The 18,544-nt window shown below is 42.6% G+C and overlaps 1 protein-coding gene across 9 annotated transcripts in view; it reads right to left on the bottom strand.

Annotated features, from left to right (window-relative positions):
- Nucleotides 1–18,544, bottom strand: part of RIMS2 (regulating synaptic membrane exocytosis 2) — an 830,084-nt gene that overhangs the window by 115,316 nt on the left and 696,224 nt on the right. For all 9 annotated transcript variants that reach the window (XM_040354833.1, XM_040354825.1, XM_040354826.1 and 6 more), the window contains one exon: nucleotides 16,232–16,404. In XM_040354833.1, coding sequence (XP_040210767.1) covers nucleotides 16,232–16,404 — 173 coding nt within the window. The remainder of the gene's footprint in view (nucleotides 1–16,231; nucleotides 16,405–18,544) is intronic.

Genomic DNA, 18,544 nt, shown 5'->3' with positions numbered 1-18,544 from the left:
AGATATCCATTAGATCTGACAGGCATAAGGCTCTTACGCTGTCAGATCTTAAATGCAATTTTTTTTCCCGCCGCTAGTTGTCGCATTGTCGTTTTCCCCGTCGTCTATGCAAATGAGCTATTTACGCAAGATTTCCCGAACGTACGCGCGGACGACGCAGTGAATTTACGACGTTTCCGTAAGCGTAAACTTGCCCCTGCTATATGAGGGGCAAGTTTACGAAGGTCCGTCGTATGCCATGTTAAGTATGGCGTCGGGTCAGCGTCGGCTTTTACCGTCGTTTACATCGTTTTTCTAAGTCGTCCGCAAATACGACTTTACGTCAATGAAGCTCACGTCGGCGTCATTGACGTTTTTCGTCGTGAGCTGGAGCATGCGCACTGGGCTATTTTTCCGCCCGGCGCATGCGCAGTTTGATCGGCGCGGGGGCGCGCTTAATTTAAATACAAGCCGCACCCTGTGAAATAAGGCGGCCTTACGCCGGGCCATTTACACTACGCCACCGCAAATTACGGAGCAAGTGCTTGGAGAATACGGCACTTGCTCCAGTAATTTGCGGCGGCGTAGTGTAAATGGCTTATGCTGCGCCGCCGCGGATTATACAAGAATCTGGCCCTTAAACTTTTGCGCAAACCAATCAATATACACTTATTTGGGATTTTTTGTATATGTAGCAGAACACATATTGGCCTAAATTGATAAAGAAACTAGATTTTTTCATTTTTTTTGGATATGTCTTATAGCAGAAAGCAAAAAACATTGTTTTTTTTTTCAAAATTGTCTGCTTTTTTTTGTTTATAGCGTAAAAAATTAAAAACGCAGAGGTGATCAAATACCATCAAAAGAAAGCTCTATTTGTGGGGAAAAAAGAAAATCTATTTTATTTGTGTACAGTATCGCACGACCGTGCAATTGTCAGTTAAAGTGACACAGTGCATTAGTGCACATCACTAAGTTACCGGTGACATACTTAGTACTGTTATTTAACAGGCATCTAATGCTAGTGAAAGTAAAACAATGCAGTAAGAAAAATACTAAAGTCAAATTAATATTGCTGTTTCCCGTATGACTCAGCAGACTTGAAAATACCGGATCATGTCCCTCATCAAAGTAGACAGGGGCCACATTTCAGGATCCCAGAATGCACCTGGTCAGCCATCACTGCTTAGTATGTATATACAAGGCGTACAGCATAGCCATTCTCTGGTATAGGATTTAAAAGACAGAAGCTTTATGGGGAATGTGATACAATCTTTACATATTGGCAGTTAAGAAGAAAGTCTTGTCCTTTCTCAGAATCCATTTCAAGTAGAAAACTGAGACATTGTCTAACAAGACACTTCCATCTGTCAGCTCTGCAAAATCAAGCTTTAAAATGAGAAAATCAATAGAAAGTACTGGTGAGAGTCTTCCGCTACAGATTGGAAATAACGCACAACCAGTGAAAGACTACATGACTAGTTGGCACACGTGCATAATGAGCATGTGGGGCACAATACTGGTGTATGTTCTGCTTAAAGTGACACTAAACTATATTCCTTTTCTCCAATAATATTCAATACTCATCCACTAACTAATGGCCCTGTAATCTATTTTTCACTTAATAGTTTTTGTGTTTTTTGCCTTCTTTTAATGTCTCTAATCTCTAAGAGATCCCAAAGCTCTCTTTTTTCCCCTTCATTCAATGAAATCTCCCGGTCTTCCCACCCGGTGCCCCCCTCACACACACCAGACTGACCCTCACCCCCCTGGCTAACAGATTCTCTAATTCCTCCTATCTTACTTTGGGGTTATTATTGGCTGCCTGCTCTGCTGTATATAAGGGATTCTCGTTATTTACAGCCTGAGCCTCTGATTGGCTGCCTGCAACCTTTTATTATTGGTTGAATCTGAAACTATATGTCTTTGACTACTGCATTTCAAAGAGATATTTCACATTCAACCAATAAAAAAAGGCTACAGGCAACCAATCAGAGGCTCAGGCTGTGAATGGGGGAACCTGTTTCCTTGCCCACATCATGTACATAGCAGAAGAACAGGCATAACAGTCCCTGGGCCCCCATTCTTAGGTAAGGACCACCAGTATAATATATATTCTATCCCCAGAACACATGTATCAAACACAAGGTCGGCGGGCCGAATTCGGCCCTTCAGACCATTTTATGTGGCCCTCACACCCCCTTTGTCTCCGCCCCCACCTGGTCTCAGCAGTCAGCAGCAGAGAGGACAGGAATCCACCAGATCCTGCACGTCTCTGTCCAGCCCTCCTGGCAGCAGCACAGATCATGGGGGTGCACCGATGTAAGGGATAGATGCTCGACTTCTGATGGTGGGAGGCTCTTGACATCTGATGTAAGGGGAGTGGGGTGCTGATACAACAGGCCCTTTGAGGGCAACCATAATGCTGATGTGGCCCACAAGTAAACACCACTGCCTTAGTATATTCATTAAATAATAAAAAATATATATAGTATATTTATTGAATAAACTACAATGGCCACATACTGTATATATGCATGAATAATAAATAAAATGTAACAAAAGGAGTTTAATAATGTACTTGTGGAAGGAACTCAGGGAGGGCTAAAAGTCCACGGGTTAGGGGAAATTACTTGCCTTGCCCCAGGCACTCACAACCCACGCTACACCACTGCCCCTACTAAAATTGTCTGCTGCCTGCAGGAGCATAGATACTGCCCAAATCTAGGTAGGCTATCCTAGGTAGGCTAGGAGAAAATGGAAGCTTGGTTCCATTGTACCACCACTGGGAAATTCGATGAGAAGGGGGAGGCATTATATGGAGTTTAGGTTCAAAGGAAACCTGTACTGAGAAGCCTACCATTGCTGAACTCGTTATTAAAATGACAGCCGACTAAAATGACAGCGTACACACAACCGAGAAACTCGACAGAATCCATCAAGAAACTTGGTGGGAGAGCTTTTTTGCCGAGGAAATCGGTCGTGTGTACGTTTTTCATCGAGGAAACTGTCGAGGAACTCGACGAAAAAAAAAAGAGAACAAGTTCTCTTTTTCCTCGACGGGAGTCTCAATTTCCTCATCGTGTTCCTCGTCGGGCTGGTTTTCGAAGAGAAACTCGAGCGTGTGTATGCTAAGAATCCCGCCCTTGCTCAGAATAAAGTATGAGACAGGAGTAAAAGTAGCATTTGTAATGGAGATAACACATTTTTCAAGCTGTAACAGACTGAAAAGTGCATATCGTCTCTTAACAAACCTTAACTTAACACGCAAACACATGAGATTAGCAAAAGCAGCCCCAAGAGTAGTGCCAGTGGAATCAAACTTCCCCTGTCTTGTATGTGTTGTACGTTACCGCGTTTGAGAACGAGGAGATTTTGTCTTGACCGTGTGTACGCAAAGCAAGCTTGTCGAGTTCCTCAACAAGCCTAACAAGGAACTCGTCGAGGAAAACGATGTGTCTTTTCCGATGAGTTCCTCGGTCGTGTGTACGAGGCCTAACAGGAAAAAAACCCTGGGAATAAATCTATCCCTCCCTGAGATCCCTTCACTGGTTGCCCGTAAAAGACAGAATTACGTTTAAAGCACTTTGCCTGACGCACAAATGTGTTCAAGGAAGTGCCCCCCAGTATCTATGTGAAAAAATAAAATGTCATAACCCCAATCACGTTCTCCGTCCTACTAACCAAAATCTACTTCAGATACCCAAGGCCAGATACAAGTCCAAAGGAGAACGAAGATTTGCAGTCCAAGGACCTAGACTGTGGAACGCTTTACCAACCAGCATCCAAACAGAGGCAAATCACCAGGCATTCAGAAAAAAACTCAAAACCCATCTATTCTGAAGGCAAAATAAAGTAGGAAATGGATACCAAGCGCCTTGAGGCGATTCAGTTTGCATGTGTTGCGCTATACAAGTTTTTCACTCACTCACTTAAATCCGTGCAAAAGTACCGGTCTTATGGAAACTACCTCTACTGCTAAATTTTATTTATAAAATTTTATAACTTAATAAAATGTAAAATTGTTTCCATGTAAGATTCTGCCTAATTTCAAATATCGGTTCTCCTTGAAAGCCGAGACCAGGAATTTTTTCTGCAGCTCATCACTGCCTTCTTTCCACCTCTCACAGCTCTGCCTTGCAGATATAGTGGTCGTATGACCAATGACAAAAGAAAGTAAAAAAAGATATATATATATATATATATATATATATATATATATATATATATATATATTATTGATACTGCAGAATGTACTAAATATTACTAATGCTCTCATGTACTTTAAGAATATTTTAATATGTCAGAATTACTTTCATTTGTAATACTGTTGGCCAAACACATCAAACTTTATTGAATTAAAATTAAACAACTTCCTTCCACAAGCCATATCAAACTTATTGATTCTCTACCAACAAATATCCTGTTCCAGAGCTATTTAATGACTGTCAAGTGTGACCCCTCCAGACCTTATGCCATTTCCTTACTATCTCACGTTGATTCTGAAGGGGTTAATCTAATATCCTGCAACTTTTTTCCTCATTTCTCTTTTTTTTTGTAGAATATGTGAACAATAGCAATGGTTCAGGACAAGTATGAGGTAAGGCAGCCAGATTTCCATGGTAACCAGGCTTCAGGGAACTGCACCAGTGTTCATCTGTCACTTTATATCAATGAAAGGCACCATTGTTTTTAAATTATTATGACTACAATGCTCAAGACTTCACTTATCCCTAATACACTGTATAGGATTCATTTACCAACATGATACTGTAACTGTCCAAGCTTATTAAGACAACAGAGAGCATCTTGGTCTAAGGGCGGCCATACACAGAATGAAATTCATCGGTTCAGCCTCCAAACCTCTAATCCTGTTCTGGTGATAATTTTGACGTTTCCCTAATTGTCACTCCCAGGGATAGTAGTTACCAGGACAAACAGAGTAACAGCAGGGACTTAAATAGCAATAAACCAGACAAGGGAGTAACCCTTCACTACTATTTACAACTTAAAAAAGACTTTAACACAAGCATGCTCAACTCTGAGGCCTGTGGGTCAAAAGTGGCCTACGCACCCATCTGCCTCCCTCCGGTGCACGCTGCTCTACTGAATGATTGCTGCTCCTCCATAATCCCGGAGGCTGTCATGCATAAGCTGCTTTCGCGGTCAGTCCCACCAATTTTCTTTTTCTTTCCCAACACATAGACCCGGGGAGAGGAGCTTTTAGCCAAGTAGATCAAATCTAGTGGTATCCATACAGGGGTTCTGAAGGTGGATTCTCACAGTTGTGTGCTGAGCTTGGTGTCACCTCAAGAGCATGTGAGTGCATTATGTGTCATTTTATCTTTGCTTAATAAAGAAGTTTATTGCACTACTAGGGCATTCACTTCCCTGACTGTTGTTTTTTGTTTAGATTGCACACAGTCCTTAGTTTGGCAATTCAAGGGATGGCTGCAAGGACCCATACATAGTGAAGGCCGAACACTGGTTCAGGTACTTGGTCACACCTGATCGTGAGACTGTGAACAATGGTGATCTGGTTAATAGGAAATGTGATTGTTGTGATTGTGAATAATGACAATTGTTCCCACAGAAAGTGATGATCCTGATTGTTGTTTAAAATCGTATTATACTATTCAAAATGAAAAATGTGAAATTCGGAACTATTTTATTTCATTCTGGCCCACGACCAGTTAACAAACCCCTAAGTGGCCCTCGCTATTCAAAGGGTTGAGCATCCCTGCTTTAACACATGGCTATGGATTAATAAAGGACAGGAAAATAATAGGCAAAATCGCAAACTGTCCTACTCGCTACATACTGTAACTCTTGAAGCTAATACAGTAGTAATCAATTTTTGGTAGACTTATCTTTTAACAGTTTCGTTGCAACTGATGTATGTCCATTTTGGCAGCCAACTTGTCAGCTTTACACAAAGGGCCAGATTCACAGAGAGATACCACGGTGTATCTCCTGATACGCCGTCGTATCTATGCGCCTGATTCATAGAAACTGTGTTACACCGTCGGATCTTAACTGCAATTTAAAAATGGCCGCTGGGGGCGTTCTCGCTGATTTACGCTGAGAAATATGTAAATCAGCGAGATACGCCAATTCACGAACGTACGCGGGCCCGATGCAGTGTTGTTACGACGTTTCTGTAGTGGTTTTCCCGGCGTATACTTACCCCTGCTTCTATGAGGCGCAGCCAATGTTAAGTATAGCCGTCGTTCCCTTGTCGATTTTTTTTTTACGTCATTTGCGTACGCCGATTCACAAAACCGCTCGTCGCAAGTTACGCTCACGCCGAAACCACTGACGTCCTAGCGACGTCAGTAGGAGCAATGCACGCCGGGAAAATTTGCGGACGGCGCATGCGCATTTAAATTGGCGCGGGGACGCGCCTGATTTAAATAGTACACTCCCCCTAGCCGCGGAATTTGAATTCCGCCGGGGGATTTACGATCCGCCGCCGCAAGTCTGGAGGTAAGTGTTTTGTGAATTACCCACTTGCCTCTCAAACTTGCGGCAGCGGATCTTAAATCACATAGGTCACGCGCATCTAAAGATCCGCTGATCTATGTGAATCTAGCCCACAGTGTGTAACTTCAAAAAGCAGACTGTCAACCAACAGTCAAGTGGACACTATCAGATGTCATTCCCCCAACCCCACCATCTTTCCTGAGGGGGGCGCGGCTATGTACAAAAACGCATGCGGCTCTTCGCTTGCTTTTATTTGGCCATTGGGGCACTATTTGTTCCACTGAAACAAGACACTATTCCTATGGGAACACTAACAATGGGGCCAAATTCCTGCCTCTGACATCAACAACGGGGGACTATTTCTCCCACTGACATCAACAACGGGAGACTATTTCTCCCACTGACATCAACAACGGGGGACTATTTCTCTTACTGACATCAACAACGGGGGACTATTTCTCCCACTGACATCAACAACGGGGGACTATTTCTCCCACTGACACCAACAATGGAGCACTATTTCTCCCTCTAATACCAATGACGGGGAACTGTTTACTCCCACTGATGCCAAGACATTTCCTACTCCCCCTGCCCATAATCCAGCCACTTAAAGTCTGAAGGTCCTATGTTTAGAAAGCTTGGAGATCCTTGTTCTAGACCAAATTATACACTCTATCAGGTTATCCTTTGCCTTTCACAAAAACTCTTTTCTCTCTGACATTACTATCAGAAGTAAGAATCTGCATCTCACCTCATATATTGATTTTGCTATTTGTAAAAAAGGAATAACTTAAACTATGTAAAATATGCACATGTTGCACAATACATAAAAACCTGTGGAACCTCCCAAGGATCTGTATAATCTGCACAGCAGCATGTGGGTGGTAATGGTAATTAAGTCGTTTTAAAACTGTATTCAGAATTGGTTTGTACAATCCTGAAAGCTTAATGTACTCGGCTGACGAGGAAACACAGGAAAGTGCAGCACATCTGTGTTACTTTGTCACCAGTTTGCCACGGAAAACTCCTCAGGTCCCCTCCTACAACCGGAAAATGGGCCAAATATAAGTGATATCTCTATGGAAATTTTAGAGCCATGCTGCTCTGCAGAACTGTGCTGTCTCCGTCACAAAATGGGTCATCATTTGTCAAGGGAATGGCCTTCACTCAATGGAAATCTAGTTCTTGACAATATAATTAATAGTTCCGCATCTGTTCTGATGGGAAGGAGGAGTCCAATAAGCGCAGGAAACATTTTATTGTTTGTTAAATATGACCTGCTGCTGCGTTTACTACCCATTGTACATTGTGTGGGCTATATGTCAACGTCATCAAGCTCAAAAGTGAAATAATGAACCAAACCAATACTAAGAAGAATATATATGCCATGTGTATCAGGTTTGATTGACAGGAAGGAAGCAGGGCTGTTTCTTAGATTGCGCTGCAAACGTTTCTCTTTAATATGCTTGAGGTAGCTTATTTTATTCATTTATGCAGCGCTGTCATGCTCTGTAGAGTTTTATATAATATATAAGTATATTCAACACTCACATCAGTCCTTGTGCAGATTACATCTCCCCATCATTAGTGTGAGGTGCTATACTGGCACATGCATGCTACAGGCCAATTTCCAATTTGGGAAAATGCAGATAAAACTGTCAATGTGTTTTTGAATTGTGGGAGGAAAGCAAAAAACCAAATGCCACGTACACACGACCAGGCTTTTGCCCGACCAAAAGCTCATCGGAATTCTGCCGAATTCCATCGGCGTAAAATAAAACACGTTCTATATTTAATGTATGCCTCAATGGGTCATACACACGGTCGGAATTTTCTATGGAAAAAGTATTGGACGGGAAGGCCTGGTTCACATTCTCCGCTCTAATTCATCCAAAAGGTGTTTTATCGAGTTGAGGTTGTCGCGGTCCCTACCGTGCCAAGCAGACGGCCAGACGGGGTCGCGCCCCAAGTGGCTCTAGGTGGTATTGAACCCAGGACTGTCGGTTTATTGCTCCTGTTACTTTACCTCTGAGCCACACCTCAGTTCTCTATTCAGCCTGCTTTCCAGCTAAGCCTAGTTCTGCATGATATGCTGAAGGCTTTTCTCTGGATCTCACCTTGCAATCAGTACATGTCACTCCTGGTCCAGCTGAGGCAGGTTACCCATTCAACTGGGTATAAAACACTGCCTATGGCCTCGTACACACGGCCGAGGAACTCGACGTGCCAAACACATCGAGTTCCTCGGCCAGTTCAGCCCTGAAGCCGCCGAGGAGCTCGGCGGGACGAGAGCTCCCATAGAACAACGAGGAAATAGAGAACATGTTCTCTATTTCCTCGCCGAGCTCCTCGTCGGCTTCCTCGGCCGAAAGTGTACACACGACCAGTTTCCTCGGCAGAATTCAGCCAGAAACTCGGTCGGAAGCTGAATTCTGCCGAGGAAACTGGTCGTGTGTACGGGGCCTCACTCTGAGGCGTTTGTCAGTTCATTATCTCTATCATTGCCAAAGGTTTCTGTGTTCCTGTTTTCTTGTTGCAGCATTCCAAGACTGACTCCAGCTTCAGACCCTGGCTTGTTCTTAATTATCCTGACTTCTGGAATCCCTGACTATGGCTATACCTCGACTATTCTTTGGCAACTTCCTGTCAAGCCCCAGTGCACAGACTCACAGCCCAGGTAGCTTCTTACCTTGTTACTGTGGGCTGTGTGTATTTGCAAGGGTGAGCATACATATCTGCATTATGGACTCCAACCAAGGTAAGCCCTTACATAATGAACTGACCAACATGGAGTTCGCAGAGATGTAAAAAATGCTCACCTCCCTGGCTCTGCAAGTCTCCAGCCTGGGCCAGACTGTTTTGAAACTACAGCAAGAAATTCAATTATTTAAAGGCACGGTACGCCCAGCCCCAGAACCAGCATGTCCTGAGCCGTTTGTGGTGATGCCAGAGAGGTTTGACGGTAGCCGTGCATCCTTCTCATGCTTTAAAGATTCAGGATAAACGAAGAACAAGCCAGGGTCTGAAGCTGGGGTCAGTCTTGGAATACTGCAACTAGAACACAGGAACACAGGAACTCAGTTGCAGAATTGTCGCTGTCATTATTTTTTTTTTATGACGAATTTCCCCACAAATCGCTATCGCACAATTCTGCAAGTGATTATAATTTATTATCGCTGTTTTCTAGCTGATCTAAAAACCATTTTTGACATTAAGGCTAGGTTCACACTGCTGCGATTTTACCGCGATTTCGCGGCTGCGATTTCGGCCTCGATTTAAGAGACATCTGTGCAGGGTTCAATGTAAATCGCGACCCGAAATTGCAAAAAGTAGTACAGGAACTAATTTTTGAAATCGGTGCAGCGCCGCAGATGCGGCGTCGTACCGATTAGGACAGTGCCATTGCCGACAATTGCCGGCAAATGCCGCCGATTTGAGATGCGATTTGACATGTCAAATCGCATCTCAAATCGTACCAAATCGTACCCAGTGTGAACCAGGGCAAAGGGACACTTTTGGTTGCTATGGACAATCTACAGTTTGCAGGGAGAAAGAACAGTTTTTATTATATAAAAGAACATGTAGGGCACTGGGCAGACCACTAGGGACAAGGGGGGTGTGTATTTTTTACATACAGTACTGTAATCTATAAGATTACAGTATACTGTATGTATAGTGTTATTTACCTTTTTGAATTTGGCGCCGATCTCCGCCCCCGTGCGTCGTAACGTCGCAGGGAATGGAGATCGGCGGCACAGGAGGACACTGTGTGAATCGAGCGAGGTCCCGCTCGCTCACACAGCGCGGTGGCATCGCTGGATCCAGGAACAAGGTAAGCCAGCGCGCGCTGCAGGCTCTGCATAGCTACCCCGAGCGTGACTCGGGGTTACCGATTTTGGCACAAAAAATCCACCCCGAGTCACGCTTGGGAATACCGCCAGGAGGGTTAAAGGGGTAAATCCTTCCGGGCCTGTGTTTGATTTTAATATTATTAGGAATTTATTGGTAAGATGAAACAGAACCCTGGCAACTAAATAAAGCTATGAATGGTACAGTATGAATTTGTGTTGTGAGAGGTGACAAGGGGGTTATTTACGAAAGGCAAATCCCCTTTGCCCTACAAGTGCAAACTACAAGTGCAAAGTGCTCTTGGATGTGCAGTCGCTGTAAATCCGAGTGGTAGATCTGAAATGAGGGGAAGTTCTGCTGATTTTATCATCCAATCATGTGCAATCAAAAATGCTGTTTTTTATTTTTCTTGCATGTCCCCCTTGGATCTACAGCAACTGCACTTCCAAGTGCACTTTCAGTGCAATTTCAAGTGCACTTTGCACTTGTAGTGCAAAGTGGGTTTGCCTTTAGTAAATAACCCCCCATGGTATCTTCATGGAGTCTGTGCATTCTCCTTGTTTTGTATGTTTCTTCCAGATGTTCTGTTCTGGTATTTTACATTTGACTAAACTGGCCTTAAAGTACAGCTGGCCATGCATAGATTGAAATTCAACCAGTTCAGCTGAATTTCGATCCATGTATAGACAGGCTTGTTGTACACAAGCCAATCTAGCAATAGTGTGTATTTATCTATACAAGAGACTGGAGGCGTACATTGGCAAGGATCTCCACCAAGTCTATCCAATAAGACACCACGGACCATACAGGAATGCAGTCAGGACAAGCCTAGTTTCAAACTTTTAAAAGATTTGGTGTAATAAGGTGGACCGAGTAAATAGAGGAAGACTTATGCATGCCGCGTACACACGATCGGAAGGTCCAACAAGAAAACCGTGGATTTTTTTTTCAATGGAATGTTGGCTTAAACTTGTGTTGCATACACACAGTCACACAAAATTCCGAAAGTCCAGAACGCGGTGACAAACAACATTACAACAAGCCGAGAAAAATGAAGTTCAATGATTCCGAGCATGCATGTTTTTTTTTGCGCGTCGGAATTGCATACAGACGATCGGAATTTCTGAAAATAACTTTTCTTGTCGGAAAAATTGAGAACCAGCTCTCAATTTTTTGCTGTTGGAAAAAAAAAAAAGTCAGATGGAGCATACACACGGTCGGAATTTTCGACCAAAAGCTCACATCGAACTTTTCTTGTCGGAATTTCCGATCGTGTGTACGCGGCATAAGATAAAGTTTAGGTGTTGTAAATTGCTGAAACAAAGCAGTGGTAGCCAACGTGGCGCACAGCTACTTCTGATAAGGCTCCCAGTATTAGCAGTTCATTCATTACCTGTCTAAACACTTGCTGGGGGTTATTTACGAAAGGCAAATCCACTTTGCACTACAAATGCAAACTACAAGTTTCAACACTTGAAATTGCACTGAAAGTACACTTGGAAGTGCAGTCGCTGTAAATCTAAGGTGAAGATCTGAAATGAGGGGAAGCTCTGCTGATTTTATTATCCAATCATGTGCAAGCTAAAATGCTGTTTTTTTAATTTTCCTTGCGTGTCCCCCTCAGATCTACAGCGACTGCACATCCAAGTGCCCTTTCAGTGCAATTTCAAGAGTACTTTGCACTTGTAGTTTGCACTTGTAGTGCAAAGTGGATTTGCCTTTCGTAAATAACCCCCTGTGTTATAACATTCCCAAATACGGGATTTTGCACCCTATGAGTGCTTTCACCCAGAAAAGCCATGAAAGACACTAAAGGACAATTTATATAAACACAGTTTTAGCGATATATACAAATATATGCTCTACTGGAATAATGACACACAAGGGAACTAGCTAAGAAGCAATACCCCAAGAAGCCAGCATTTACCTGATGTCATTTTCTGACAACCTCCTGGGCAAACTATCCTTGCGATCTTCTGTTGGGTCATGTTGCTCCTCGGGTTTCTCATCATGTAGGCTCTCTTCATCTAATGACCCCTTGTTTTGCCTCTTGGTGCAATTTTCACTGACTTCCTGCAACTCCTCTGTTACCTTCTTACTATTCCCTTCATGTGTGACTTCCTCCTCCTCCTCCTCTTCATTCTCTTCTGGGAATGCGAGGTGGTTCTCCCCTCCCTGCCCTGCCTCAAGTCTATCTGATCTCTCTTGTATTTCTCTCAGTCTCCTAACAAGCCCCACAGCCAAGAAAAGAAGCATGCAAACAGAAAAGAAAAAACAAACAAAAAAGGTTGGTTAGCATCAGCAACATGCACAAAGAAAAAACATGCAAAAGAAAAACATTAAACAGAAAAATAAAGTGAAACATGGATTAATGGAAATTCATGCTTAGAAATGTTGAGCCTCATGTATAAGTAGTCTGGTTATGCACAGTAACTTAGCTGATCCAACCCCGTCTGCTGTATCTGATTCTAGATGAACTGCATGATGTCACACAATTTTGTTCTAGGTTTACTATTTATAACATTTCCATATTCTTAGGCCCCTTTCACACAGGGCACGTCCGTTTTGACTAACTCTGCTTTGCTCCGCTGATCCCCGCTGAGCAGGCGGATGACAGGTTTGTGTCTGCTCACTGAGCCCCACTCTCCTCTATGGGGAGACCGGATGAAAACTGATCCGCATGTCTGTTTTCATTCGATCCGCCCCGCCGTACGGATGGAAAATAGGGATGGTACTTTAGGCTGCATTCACACCTGAGCGTAGCCGCAATTTGCCGCGACAAAACGCTGCATTTTTTACAGGTCTAGGGTCACCAATGTAAACACCTAAATTCGAGCGACAAAAAAGGGTCCAGAACTTGTTTGGGCTTCAGGCGTTCGGAGTCAGGCGTTTTGTAGTGGAGATGTGAACCATCTGCAATAATGTATTTTTTCCCCTCTAGCGTTTTGGGGCGTCGCGCTTCAGGCGACAAAACGCTCAGGTGTGAATGCAGCCTTAGGGGGGAGATATACAGGCACATATTACAGGTGCTGCCCCCTTGTGGATTTATGAGGTTAAAGATGTGAAGTAGATAACCTTCATGCAACTGTTACGTTTTTGAAGGGCTATACTCATTATTCAATGTGAATGTGACTACTGACTGCAGTACAGCGAATATTTTTGTCTGATGAAAAGTCTACCATACAATCTCTCATTTTGCCCCTAGAGGCTGAACCACCTTTTGGTATATATTTCAAATTTGAAATCCTGGCTTTGGAAATTCTGCTGTTATGACACCCATCCAGGGAGATTCCTGTGTAGACAGTGGTGTATGCCTGGATCAGTGAGACCTGTTCTATAACCCCCAAAGTGTGTCCTGAGGAAGCGATCCAGCGAAACACGTTGACGCACAGGGGGCTCACGCATGTTTCTGATGCCATACTGTTGAAACATCATTTATTTATTTGAGTATATGTAACGTCCGTCTCTTCTGGCCGTTGCGTGGCCGTCAATAGATGATACCTTTTTTATAATTTCATATTCTTTATTTCTATGTATCTATGTTCAATAAAATAATTTTTTTTAAGATAATACTTTGTTGTTCAAATCTACTAACAAAGACCCACCTAGAGGGTTTCTTTTTTTCTTTTCAGATGGAAAATAGGGTTTCTACGCGTCTGGATTTGGCAGACCGGATCGGATAGCGGCGGATGTCAGCGGACATATCACCACTGATAACCGTCGCGCCATAGAGGCGAATGGAGCTTCTGATCAGGTGCGACTGAAAAAAGGACAGGCAGACCTGATCAGACAGCATATGTGAACGGGGCCTTATAGTTAAAGCGTTTGTTACCCCCAACACTTAATATTGTATGAGAAAGTATCCTGTCCTCTTTGTATTGCTTTCTATATGTGAAATCCTTGTTGTTCCTGCCAGTCCCTCTGCTTTTTACAATCACTATGAGGATAAGTTCACCTGTATAAAAAATAAAAAATGCACATCTTTTTGCAGGTAAAAAAATGTGCATATATATTTGTGTACTAGGAGCCTGTAAAGCAGGACTCCTGCAGATTTTCAGTGTATCTATCTGCTCATACCTCATACGGGAAGGAGGATAAACACTGACAGGAAAAGACAATGAACTACCTCGAGTGCTCAACAGCTCCCTGGTAGATAATTGAGAACTACAAGCCACCAAGCAGCAAAGGCTGTCTGTACTTTTAGTTTCCCATTCACAGAATCTGTGAATAAATGACGCCGCCGGGCGTTTTTTTTTTTTTAAATAGTGACAGCGATCTGGGGGGTGGGGGTGGAGGGGTGGCGTCTTAAGGTGGACTCTGATGAAAAGGAGCACTGATGGGGTCCCTGATGTAAGATGGATGGAGATTCTGATAGGGGAGGTAAATCCTTGGGTGGATTCTGATATAACAGGGGACTACTATGTGGACTCTGATGTAAGGGAGCTCTGATGGAGACCTTGATGTAAGGAGGAACTCCTAAGGCAGCCCCTGATGCAAGGGGGGCTCTGATGAGGACCCTTAAGTAAGAAAGAACTTTGGTGTAAGAGGGGCTCTGATGGGGTCCCTGATGTAAAGGGAGCTCTGATGTAATGAGGGACTTTGCTTTGTATTATTGAGGTTCTTTATCTTTTGTTTTGAACCATATCGTACCGATTCCAAAATCGATCCAAATAAAACACATTCATTCATTTATTATTCATTGATTTATAAAACTGTTTCTTTTTCTGCCCACAGATATTTATAAAATACACAATGTGGCCCTTGAACTTAAATGTTTGGAGACCTCTACCTTAGGGGATCTGAAAGGATTTTTTCCTTATTGTGCAAGGGCTATTTGATTTCCACTAGATCTGGTGAGTTTAGGATTCCGTGAATGCAGATTTTTCATTTTTTCTTTTCTATTGATTTGTCTTTTTCCAACTTGATTAACTGTATGTTCTTTGCATGCCTTTTTATAAATGTGGCATATTTCAATTCTACGTGGCAATAACCACTGAAAGTAGGTGAAAAGCGGTTAGCAAGCGGGGCAACCAAGTATTAATCGCTCCAAAACAACGTATGTGGTCAGATATTGGACCACTAACTACTAGCTTTTATTGTGAACAAGCAAGCTTAAAGGGCTAATTGGATATATCTAGTAATTATAACAGATTCTCATTTTTAAACACAATGCATAATGTAACCACTTGACCTCCAGATGATTTTACCCCCTTCATGACTGGAGCATTTTTTGCTATTCGGCACTGCCTTATTTTAACTGGCAATTGCGCGATCATGCAACACTGTATGCAAGTGCAATGTATGTCATATTTTTAACACAAATAGAGCTTTCTTTTGGTGGTATTTGATCACTACTGTTTTTTTTTTTTTTTGCAAAATAAATTTAAAAAGACAGAAAATTAAAAAAAAAAACAATATTCTTTATTTTCTGCTATAAAACATATCCAATAAACTTTCATGCAAACCAATCAATATACACTTATTGGGATTTTTTTTTTAACCAAAGACATGGAGCAGAATGCATTTTGGCCAAAATTTATGAAGAAATTAGATTTTCTATTTTTTTTAATTGGATATGTTTTCAAAATGTATGCTCTTTTTTTGTTTATAGTGCAAAAAATGAAAAACCCAGTGGTGATCTAATATCCCCAAAAGAAAGCTCTTTGTGGGAAAAATCTATAAATAAATGTTATTTGCATACAGCATTGCATGATCGCCAATTAAATGACTTTATTGAACGTTTTTTAGACCAATTCAGTAAGGCAGTGGAAATAACAGCCAAACAAATTTAAGTTTACTGTAGCCAGATAAGTAAAAGACCAGTTCTGATTGGTTGCTGCTGTTTTCTCTCTTTGGCTCACCAAGAAGGACATCACACATTGTACTGCATGCTGCATAAAGCAAGTATAACATGGCTCACCTTATTTTCTTGTTCCCTCGCGGCCTCTCAGACTGGACAGACATGTAGCTGGTACTGCTGAAGCGGGAGGCACTGCTTGTCCTGGAAACGGCGGATACATCGCTCACATCGCTGTCTGATGATTTGTTGGAAACATTGTCTGAGCCCCTCTGCGGATCCCGTCCGGATCGGTACTGAAAAGACACAGCAAAGGAATCACACTCTCTGCAGCCTGCTGCTTTTCAAGTCAAAGAACTGTGTAGTCTTTTGGTGTGTGAAATTGAAAAGGCCCATCCAGATCTTAATTGCACAGGAAAATCTGAGGAGTGAATTTAAATAGCTGCACTATCACACTTTCCAAGCATTAGGTGCATTACCATACAGGAGGAAACCTAAGTGCAATTCAATTACAAGCATGACAGGTTCACAATGTCTAGATCAGGGTTCAGCCACAGGATGTGTATTGCGGAGAGAAGTATGGAAACATAATTTATATATTTACAATTACAGTTGTGGGACTCCTTACCTGGAAAACCATTACCCAAAATATTCCTAAATATCTTTAGGTCCGCCCTATAGCAGTTTTACTGCTACAGGGTGGCACCTCTCTGGGTAGGGGACACGCAAGTGTGCCGCCAGCGGCTTGCTCCCTCTGAGATTGCACACAGCAGAAGCCTATCGGTGGGTACCGCAGACTCAATGTTCACTGAAACCCGCTGATCATTCTGCAGAGAGACAGAATGCCAGTCTGCCTATGTAAACAAAAAAGATCACCGTTTTGACAGAAGGCAAGGCCAGGATCCTGGATTTTGTGTAAAAGCACCTCCCGCAGTGTAGTAAAACACAAGTGAACGCGGTGACGTAAAACACAACGACGTGCTGAAAAAAATGAAGTTCAATGCTTCCAAGCATGCGTCGACTTGATTATGAGCATGCATGGATTTTTAACCGATGGTCGTGCCTACTAACGATCTTTTTTTTTTATCGGTTAGGAATCCATCGGTGAAACGTTAACCCTTATTCACGCCAGTGTTTTTAGTACAGTGAAAGGGGAAGATTCACGTAGAGCCACGTAAAATTGTGCGGGCGTAACGTATCTGATTTACGTTACGCCTCCGCAACTTACACAGGCAAGTGCTGTATTCTCAAAGCACTTGCTCCGTAAGTTGCGGCGGCGTAGCGTAAATCGGCCGGCGTAAGCCCGCCTAATTCAAATTTGCATCAGGGGGGCGTGTTTTATGCAAAACTACTGTGACCCAACGTGACTGACGTTTTTTTTCCGACGTGAACGTAAATGCCGTCCAGCCCCATTCACGGACGACTTACGCAAACGACGTAACTTTTTCAAATTTCGATGCGGGAACGACGGCCGTACTTAACATTGGCTGCGCCTCATATAGCAGGGGCAACTTTACGCCGGGAAAAGCCTAATGTAAACGTCGTAACTTTACTGCGTCAGCCGTGCGTACGTTCGGGAATTCGCGTATCTAGCTAATTTGCATACTCGACACGGAATTCGATGGAAGCGCCACCTAGCGGTCAAAAAAAATGCAGTTAAGATCCGACGGCGTAAGAGACTTACGCCTGTCGGATCTAATGGATATCTATGCGTAACTGATTCTAAGAATCAGGCGCATAGATATGACGGCGCAACTCAGAGATACGACGGTGTATCTGGAGATACGCCGTCGTATCTCGGTTGTGAATCTAGGCCAAAGTGCATATTTTTATCACGATCACTCTCTAAGCGTCACTGGTCCACAAAAAGCGTCAAAAGTGTCAGTGTCCGAATGTCCTCCGCAAAAGGCGCTGATTGCCGCCATTACTACAAAAAAAAAAATTATAAAAAAAAATATCCCAGAATTTGTACACGCTATAAATTTTGTGCAAACCAATCAATATACGTTTATTGGGATTTTTTTTTACATAAAAATAAGTAGCAGAATACATATTGGACAAAATTGATGAAGAGATTTGATTTTTTCCTTTTTTTTTATTGGATGTTGTGTTTTATAGCAGAAAATAAAGAAAAATATATTTTTTTCTCAAAATTATCAGGTCTTTTCCTGTTTATAATGGAAAAAAAACTAAAACGTAGAGGTGATCAAATATCACCAAAAGAAAGCTCTTTTTGTGCAGAAAAAGGGGACATCACTTTTATTTGGATACAGCGTTGCACAATCACGTAATTGTCAGTTAAAGTAAGTCAGTGCCACATTGCAAAAAATGGCCTGGTCATGAAGGGGGGTAAATCTTCCGGAGGGCAAGTGATTAAAGTTGTTTACTAAAACGGTTGCACTCAGAATCTGGTGAAGCTGTGCATAGTAACCAATC

Source organism: Rana temporaria, chromosome 5, assembly GCF_905171775.1.
Source record: "Rana temporaria chromosome 5, aRanTem1.1, whole genome shotgun sequence".
NCBI classification, from domain to species: Eukaryota; Metazoa; Chordata; class Amphibia; order Anura; family Ranidae; genus Rana; species Rana temporaria.
The sequence above is the reverse complement of the archived record's forward strand: the minus strand, read 5'-3'. Positions and strand labels throughout refer to the sequence as shown.